The sequence below is a fragment of the Ruditapes philippinarum genome, unplaced genomic scaffold, assembly GCF_026571515.1.
Source record: "Ruditapes philippinarum isolate M1 unplaced genomic scaffold, ASM2657151v2 ctg9590_1_1_1_1, whole genome shotgun sequence".
NCBI classification, from domain to species: Eukaryota; Metazoa; Mollusca; class Bivalvia; order Venerida; family Veneridae; genus Ruditapes; species Ruditapes philippinarum.
The window spans coordinates 818-11,012 of NW_026861805.1; the positions used below are offsets into that span (position 1 = coordinate 818).

The 10,195-nt window shown below is 30.9% G+C and overlaps 1 protein-coding gene across 1 annotated transcript; it reads right to left on the minus strand.

The window, feature by feature from the left end:
- Positions 1–225: 225 nt before the first annotated feature.
- On the minus strand, positions 226–4,825 carry LOC132716879 (uncharacterized). The gene is made up of 6 exons (XM_060700213.1): positions 4,709–4,825; positions 2,076–2,158; positions 1,764–1,835; positions 877–1,012; positions 445–542; positions 226–276 (listed from the first exon to the last, which is right to left on the minus strand). The coding sequence occupies exons 1-6, from the start codon at positions 4,755–4,757 to the stop codon at positions 226–228; spliced, it is 489 nt and encodes a 162-aa protein (XP_060556196.1). The 5' UTR covers positions 4,758–4,825.
- Between the last annotated feature and the right edge of the window lie 5,370 nt (positions 4,826–10,195).

Here is a 10,195-nt window from a genome sequence, read left to right on the forward strand (position 1 = left end):
CGAATGCTGCCATTCTGCTGCTCAAATATTCAGTAAATCAAACAGTTTATAACCGACAATTGTTTTCCAAAGATCCTCGTCGCCACTGTTGTGTTGGGTTCTTATATTTTATTAAGGAAAAACTAGAATGTCGCTGTTACTTTTTACTGATTTAATATGGCGCTAAACCTTCACAATAAGAGAGTATTCAACAGTCTTCAATAGCCTAAAATTGTCACTATATTGTTAATTCTTCAATAGACTAAAACAGTTAGTATTACACTGTACATTCAAACACTACAATACAAACACAAGATATTTGTAGTTTATGTAGTTTTGCTTTCAAAAATATTATGTGTATAAACATTCTTAGATATAAATGATATTTTACTCAGGGATTTGATTTCTTACAAGGATGTTACAGTATAAAGATATTTTAGATATAATGAAGGCATATGTTTTTACCTCATTTACAGCACAAACAGATACTTTGCTGCAAGCTTTCGGATCGATTAGCGCATCGCAACTGAAGCAATATGGTCCTCTTTGATTTACTGGCACGGCTTCAAACAAATTTTAAATAAAATTCAAATCAAATTCAAAATCTATCAATCGCCATCAATGACAGCGTTTAAATAATAGAATGTTTATAGTAATAAATAATGCAAATTTTCAATCACAGTATTCTACATGAAATCTTATAAATGTGCTTAAAAGTTTCTAAGTATATTTAATTTCGAAAGCGAATGAGTAATAGAATGTACATATTGTATTGTTTATATACTAAAATGTGTATCATTTTAATGATGATTCAATTGAAAGCGAATAAACAATAAATATTTCATCCTAAAATAGTAGCATTTTAATGATGTTATGATAAGTTGTTTTGCTATTTACTGTCAGTTCCGCATCCTTTGTTATTGCAGAATTCTCCAGAACAACATTCAATGCATGTCGATATATCACCAGTGTTCCTTTCTTGGATGTTTGCTGATCTCTTACCAAGTATCAATGAATTTGCCGTCGTACATCTCTGTTAGCAATTAAATACATACTATTAAATATTTCGAAAAAATAAAATAATGTTAGGGGCCTTATTGATCTGTTACATATCGTTTCCAACTTATAATGAACTTGTCATAAAATGAACATAAATATTTATATAGCATTGACATAATTTCATTAAGTAGCCATTTGTACATGCGTTGTTCTCCATTTTGTTTCAGGAGGGGTTGGGGTTGACATCAATTGTTTATGCAATGCTTATTCGCAACTTATCTTATTAAAGATTACTTGAGCATGATTGCATAATGCGTATAATTTTATTGTTTAAGATAATCGTATAATTATACAAAACAGTACAAATGTTATACCATTACTATTCTGTGAGATGATTCTAATTTTGAAGGAATTATTTTTTCCTATTGTCTATAAATATCAAAAGATTTACCGTTATAGTGGTAATTGACCAGTAGATGATTTTGAAAAATGATTGGGATAAAATATAAATATGCCTTAAGTATAAAAAGACTGTTTCACTCGTTTTTATAATTGTGATATATATTTATAGAAATGTCCTTGTGTTCAGCGAGATATTTATCGTTCGTGCAGAGTAAATTTAAATATTTATAAGGAATTTTTACAAAATATATAAACTTATTTTGCCACCTCAGTTCACTAACTATATACACTTTGATGGGCATAATGTCATATCAATCCTGATTTAGATATTTGTTATGCTTTTGATATCACATATACAATTTTTTTATTGGTAGAAAACTTACATCAGTGGCCAAGCACCCAGTGTTATATACAATATTACCACTTGAAGTAACAACCTGCTCTGTTGAACATTGCTGTAAAATAAACGCTGTATTAACATTTTTCTTAACATGTTTTATACACAGATATTTTATATGTTTACGATAAACGATTTATGCATTTTATCAATGCTCGTTATTGAACTTGATGATACTTTAAACATATCCAACTTTTAACATCGGACTTAAAATGAAAAAGTTGAGCATTTAAAAAGATACACAAATATAAAATTATACTCTAAATCTGAATATAGTTTTTATAATGAAATGTCCTACCTCATGCCGACCGCAAGTTACGGCATTTGAACAATCACGTGGATATGGCACGTCTTTGCATTCGAAACAGCGAACGCCATTGCCTTTTTTTAAAAAGTGAATAAAAATCATAGTTTTATGAAAGCACAAAATCTGAAACTGTAACATACATCAAATGTTGCCCTTGAAATTGAAACAAGAGCACCGCTAGGCAGAGCATTATATGTCTTGAACGAATAAACAAAAATATGACTTCTTTCATTGTCCCCATTTATGAAGGAAATACGATGTATACATAAATTAAAGAAATTGATACATTAACACATTAAAATCAAGTATTACCTCCTTCAAAAATCATTACTCCTTTATAGCTCTTTATAGCTAAAGAGCTTGATATATATACAGTTGCTATTTCCAAAGCACCACCATCGAGTTGTTATCTTGTTAGTAAAATACTATGACGGATGTACAGAAAGACAACAGGGGTATAACATACTATAAGCAAATATTTATAGGGCATATAAAAAATGTACTCAATATAATTGCAAAGTTTGGCAGTTGTAAAACTGTTTACAATATTAAGGTCATTTGATATTGACATTTGACCTTGTGACCCTATTATAGATATGGATCTTTTATTCAATATATACAATTATCCTATGAAGCTTGAACACTGTAAGCCAAATGGAACTTGTGTTATGCTCCAGAAACTACAATTTTCAGTGTTAAGGTCATTGTAACCCTGACCTTTGACCTTATGACCATAAAGTAAAAAAGATTCATGTATTTGACATGGCTGTTCATCATATAAAATTTTACAGCTGTAGGTTGATTAACACTGAAGTTATTGAGCTAAAGCCGTTTTCAGATTTAAGGTTATAATGACCTTGACCTTTGACCTTGTGACCCAAAAAATTAATAGGGTTCCTCTATTCAAAATTGACAATCATCCGCGGAAGTTTGAATACTTTTGGCCAAATGGAACTTAAGTTATGCTCCAGAAACCACAATTTTTAGTGTAAAAAATCATTGTGACCCTGACCATTGACCTTATGACCCTAAAATCAATAGAGTTCATGTATTGGGCTTGACTGTTCATCTTATAATATTTTACAGCTGTAGGTTGATTAAAGTTATTGAGCGGAAACTGTTTTCAGTTTTAAGGTTATAGTGACCTTGACCTTTGACCTTGTGACCCAAAAATTTATAGGGGTCTTCTGCTCAATAATGACATTCATCCTATTAAGTTTGAATACTTCGGGCCAAATGAAACTTAAGATATGCTCCAAAAACCACTATTTCAGGGTAAAATAATTGTGACCCTGACCTTAATCTTTTGTCCCTAAAGTCAATAGGGGTCATATATTGGACATGGCTGTTCATCCTATAAGATTGTACAGCTGTAGGTTTATTAATACTTAAGTTATTGAGTGGAAACTGTTTCATTTTTAGATTATAGTGACATTGACCTTTGACCTTGTGATCCAAAAAATAATAGGGTTTATCTACACAGTATTGACAATCATTCTATGAAGTTTGAATATTGTTGGCCAAATGGAACTTAAGTAATGCTCTGGAAACCACATTGCTAACGGACAGACGGACGCCAGGGGGTATAACATAATATGTCCGAAATTTTTTCGGGCATAAAAATAAAACTTTTAACCAGAATAAATTCATTTGTGGTACACAGATTTCGAAATTAAAACAACAGCAATATTTACCTTAATATCAAAACACATCAGATAGTTCCCTTCAAGTTTGATTTTATTTTGCAGAACATGAACACTTCTACGGATGATTTTAATTTAAAATTGTACCATTTGATGATAATTGTAAAGTTCTGCTTAAGACGGTGTCAAGTTTGCCGTTTTTTTGGATGTTCTTTAGGCATTTTGTTTTCTCTATTTCACATCAATACTTGTTCAGTTTCAGTCAAATGTTCAAATAATACAAAAGAACATAGATGCATATCAACTTCGAAATAATTTCTTTATTTATTGATTTGTTAAATCACTTATTTGGTTATATTGATCATCAATTTTATCATCAAGATTTCTCAAGTTCTTGTCATGCTGCAATAGATTTTTTTTATCTTGAAGACATGTAAACTATAATAGAGTAAAACTAAATTATAATATAACTCACAAGTTTACAAAATTAAGTCATAATATAATATAGCTCACACGTTACATTAGCATGATATAAACACAAGTTTGATTGGCAAGATAAAATATAATTCATAAGTTATATAAGCAAGATTTAATATAACTCACACATTACATTAGCTAGATATAATATAACTCACAAGTTACATTAGGAAGATATAACTCACAAGTTACATTCGGAAGATATAACTCACAAGATACATTAGAAAGATATTACACATAAGTTACATAAGGAAGATTTAAAAATACTTAAAAGGTGCATAAGCAAGATATAATATAACTCATTAAATAGAGAAAAACGAAATCCTCACGGCAATATTGAAAATGTTGCAGGCTCGATTTGATTGAGTCTGTTCATTGACAGTACTGGTAAATGCAAGCTTCCTACATAAGTTACACTAGCAAGAAATTATATAACTCACAAGTTTCTACAACAATATAAAATATAAATCACAAGTTACATAAGTAAGATACAATATAACTCACAAGTTACAAATGTGCAACAAAGAACAAGAAGACACAGAACGATCCTCATTCTTCTATAACCACTTACACTATGATCTTCATATTATCAACCAGGTCAACGCCTTGTCATGATAACAGCTCTTACATTCATTTAAACTTAATTAAGTCATGGTCACACAGCAATTAAAGACATGTCTGTGATAGATTTACGAATAAAATCTTGAAAGCATTCTTCGTTTTCTTATGTCTTGCATTCAAGCAAGATTCATCATTTGTCAAAGCTGCGTTCTTAACAATTTAAAAAAAACCTAAGGACGATTCTGAGAACACTGTTTTGTGTGAAAGCATGTTTGTCTAACGTCGTCCTAATTATGGTCTTGTGTTGTTGTTTCCACAGATTTAATTTCGTTTTGTCGTGATTTATTTAAGTAAATAAGATCAATTTAATATATAGTATCCCTAAGATTAGTAATGGCATCATTATACAGTAGAGTTAATCATAACTATCTATATTGATGATTTCTTTTAAAACTTCATAAGAGTTCGTGTCAACTATCTAAATTTATGCTTTTCATTGCAAAAACAAAAACGACATTTATGGATATAAAAAATATATGCTACCTTTTCTGCGTTTTGAGCAAATCTTTAAAAATGTTACTTTAAATTTAAGAATGAAAAAACAACGACATATAATATTAATTTACCAACATGAAATTATATACAACAGCACTTTCTTTAAGTACATTTGTACTTGAATACCAACTGTATTGCCCTTTCATGAATTACGATGACCTTTCCTTGACACAAATGGTTTGTGCAGATATTGCTGGCTGTCAGATAGTTAATAAATCGGAGATGAACACCAAATAAAGCCAAAACGTGCCAGTACATGTAACTACTGATATACAGACATATAAAAACTAGGTTATTCACTGCAAACGGATAATGTGTGACTTCCTGATATAATGGTCTAGTTGTCGTCGATAGAATTAAACAATTAATAAAAATAAGTTTGATAAGTTTATTTTGAATATTCCATAAGGCTAAATAGCCCATGAGGATATACAATGCATTATATATGGCAAGACAGTATATAGCATAAATGTACAAAACAATTTAAACGGCGGAGAAGGTTTACAAATAATTAAATGTCTTCCTAGTTAGTATATGACATCAGATATTCTTACCAAATTCCACTTGGGTATAACTTTAATTTTACAATGAGAAATTTTTCAGATATTTTAGAACAAGATATCTACGGTTCTTTCAATCGAAAATTACATCATATTGTACCGCATAAAATATTAATTTCGAGGAAAATGTAACATATACCCATGTGAAATTTCACATCGAACAAAATGAAAACCGAAACTCTATTCTATAAGCACATTTAGGCTAAATTATAAATGTATCTGGTAATGACATGCAATATATAGCATAACAACTCACGTGAAAAAATATCTACTATGAATACTCGAAACTGCACCTATACCACGGTGCATATCCATATCGGTACCCTCTTTGCGAAATCTGCTGAAACGGTACCCTCTTTGTACATGCACAGGACATTCTCTGCTCAAAACAAACCAGCGATGGATAACAAGCCAGTAAAAATTCATTGTAATAAGGAAAGGAGGTATTACACGTGGAAAAGATGTATACCACGGAACACTAGAATGTTTTATCAATGTGCTGATTTGTCATGTGCCCGTTTTTCATGTACTACAAATTCACAATAAGCTACAAAAAATCAACATGTCTTACCTCGCCCATCACCTCGACATACTCTTCGGGCTGAAATGAACCTGTGGCTTGATTATATATGCATCATACATATCTAATATGTTCATTTACATATCATGTTCGGACAAATGGCAGTACATTGTCAAAAATAATGGTAAAATTCATAAAAACACACTACTTTCAGTTTTGCAGCGGCACGGGCTACCTCTCTTCATTTGATTTTTTATATCACAGGTACCCTCTCATTTTTTAACACATAGGTATACTTAATGCACAAGATATGCTTTTATTTGCGTTAATCGTTAATAATGTAATATTTACATGAATAAAGAAATATTACATACCTAACGATTAACGCAAATAAAAGCATATGTCGTGCCTTGAGTAAACCTATGTGTAAAAAAATGAAAGGGTACCTTTGATATAAAAATTCAAATGAAGAGAGGTAGCCCGTGCCGCTGCAAAACCGAAAGTAGTGTGTTTTTATGAATTTTACCATTATTTTTGACAATATACTGCCATTTGTCCGAAGATGATATGTAAATGAACATAGTGAATATGTATGATGCATATATAATCAAGCCACAGGTTCATATCAGCCCAAAAAATATGTCGAGGTGGTGGGCGAAGCAAGACATGTCGATTTTTTGTCGCTTATTGTGAATTTGTAGTACATGAAAAACGGGAACATGACAAATCAGCACATAGATTAAACATTCTAGTGTTCCGTGGTATACATATTTTCTACGTGTCATACCTTCTTTCCTTATTATATTGAAATTTTACTGTATTGTTATCCATCGCTGGTTTGTTTTTAGCAGAGAGTGGCCTGTGCATGTGCAAAGAGGGTACCGTTTCAGCAGATTTCGCAAAGAGGGTACCGATATGGATATGCACCGTGTATACTGTATACTTAACTCTCAAAGATATTTCATCAAAAATAAGTGAGGGATTCTTGTCAATAATAATATCTTGATCTTATCGAAACGAAATACAAGATCAACATATTACTTTTACATTCACACCGAAATATAAATTTATTTACACATTTAATATCAATCCAGGTACAATCAATATATAAAGCAAAAAGAATTATTGTGTATAAGTAAGATACAGTACCTAACTTGTATGATAAAGTTGACCTTGTCAATAGGAAAACACAAAGTCAACTTATGGAATTTATATCACTTTAAATTCTTAGTATATCTTTAATACATTTATATTTTATCAATTGTACCTGTTCAAGAAACATACACATATCAAGAAACATACACATATCAAGAAACATACACATATCAAGAAACATACACAATATCTGTATACTAACTATAAATAACTATAAATCTACATAACTATTTAAATCTGCTTACGAACTATATACAATTTCCCTCCTAATCTGAAAAGCACTAGATACAAAATTTGCAAGATTACGAGTTAATTTTTCTTTATCTGTATTTAACAATTCCAATAATGTTTGCATATTCGGGCGTCTCCAATAATAGAACGGGATAAAACGTTGTCTCAATTCAGCGTATACATTACATTCTAATATAAAATGAAATTCATCTTCTAAAATACCACATGCATAACAGATGTGTACTATTTGGTTTCGTCCATCTACCAGTTTCAATATGTAATCTATGTGAGGACACCCTCAGACGTGCTAGTTCGCAATAATATTTTTTAACATTAACTAAACTGAGGTATGGTTGCAATTTAAAACATGATATTTGCCTGTAAAATAATGCTCTACTGGAATCCTGTAAACGACTTGACCAGTTTTGAACAAAATGATCTCTTAATCTTTGTTTTACCACAATTAAAAACATATCAATATTTCCAACACTTTGCATAAGCCAGGAGTCATGGAACCCTAAAGAACACAAAAGAGACTTACTTAAGGAGCACCAATTTGCTTTATTAGGATGGTTTTCGAAATCAGTTTTCATTAGATTATACACTTTATATACATATTTGTTACTTTTTGTATGAATAATTTTTATCCAATATTTCAAAATATTTTATGTCTAAGTGCTTGAAAGGAAACTCTACCAAGCTCTCCATAAACAAAATCGTTTTGAGTGCTTTTTTCACACCTAAATACTTTTGCAAAATTGCATATGCACTCTTTCTATATTGTTACCTATAACAAAACCCCAAACTTCGCTACCATAATTCAAAATAGGACTAATCAGTTTATCAAATAACTCAAGTCTATGCACAACAGTAATATTAATAAATCTATACAGATATTTATTCATCTGGAAAATAGCTTTCATTGCTTGACCTGCAATAGTTTTTTGTGCGTATGCAAAAGACCCTCCGGTCGTGAAAACTATACCTAAATATGTAAACTTACTAACAATAAAAATTAATTTCAATAATAGAATCTTTATACATAAAAAATGCAATTTTCAGGTACTCTTCTACCTCTTCTAAAGATCATTACCTTAGTTTTAGTAGTAATAAAAGAGGCCACAGAACGATTGTCAGTGAGCTATCCGATTATTTGAAAGTACATCTACACACATCCATATATATTACATCTGACCATTAAGTAAAGTTAACATAAATTTGTTTCAGTTTCACTTTTAGCAATGACCTTGTTGTTAGAAAAACATTTTTTGACATTTCTTGTTATTTTAATGATACATAAGCAGAAAATCACTTTAAGTGAGTTTTTGATTTCATCATTTTGTGAAGTTGGCTGCCTAGCGGCCTGGCAGCCTAAAACTTTTTAAGTTATTGAAACTTTTTTTTTGTCTGGCAGCCTAAAACTTTTTTTTATTGAAACTTTGTAAAAAAACAATGAAAATGCTGCTTTAGTATTTATTTTTAAATTCAAGAACTTAAAACGTTTAGGCTGTTAGACCGCTAGACTGCCAATTTCACAAAATTATTAATATCAAAAACAATGTCGTACGAACTACATTAAGAGTCGTTTTTAATGTTTCTATAATATTTCAAGAACTTACAATGTTAGACAGCCATTTTCTTCACACAAAAAGCCGCGTCACGACAAAACCAACATAGTGCGTTTGCGACCAGCATGGGTCCAGACCAGCCTGGGCATCCGCGCAGTCCGATCAGGATCCATGCTGTTCGCTATCAGTTTCTCTACTTGTAATAGGATTGGTAAGCGAATAGCATGGATCCTAATCAGACTGCGCGGATGCACAGGCTGGTATGGATCCATGCTGGTCGCAAACGCACTATGTTGGTTTTGTCATGGCGCGGCTCAATTGTTTATTTTTAAAACATTTCCAAGCTGTATATAAAACTAGAATGATTGATTTTTTTAAACAAGAATGGTTTGGAGCAGTTTACAGAAATGGTCATACATTAAAACATCCTTTACATATGAAAAATACTTAGACATATAGTACCTTATAATCACCAGGTTACGTATTTCTGCTCACTCTCTTCGCATTCATACCTGAGCAGAATACGTACACGTGACCTAATTACTTACAAGACATAGAAGATACATACCACTTTGTATGTATATGCTCTTGTTATCGAAATCTAAGAGTAAAGTATGCAAATGATAGTATCCATAAAAGATCATCTGTTTTCAAATTTTATTATTGTTAAATAGCAATGACAAAAAAGAACTATGTAATTTAGCAATGTTCCTGAACATAAAAAATTTAAGTATGGTAGCACAATAATGTTCCATGCAAATTGTATTTTATGGAGTCCGTTACACTATGTTTATTAACTATGCTAATATGTTTATAAGTATTGTAATATACCTTTACTCTC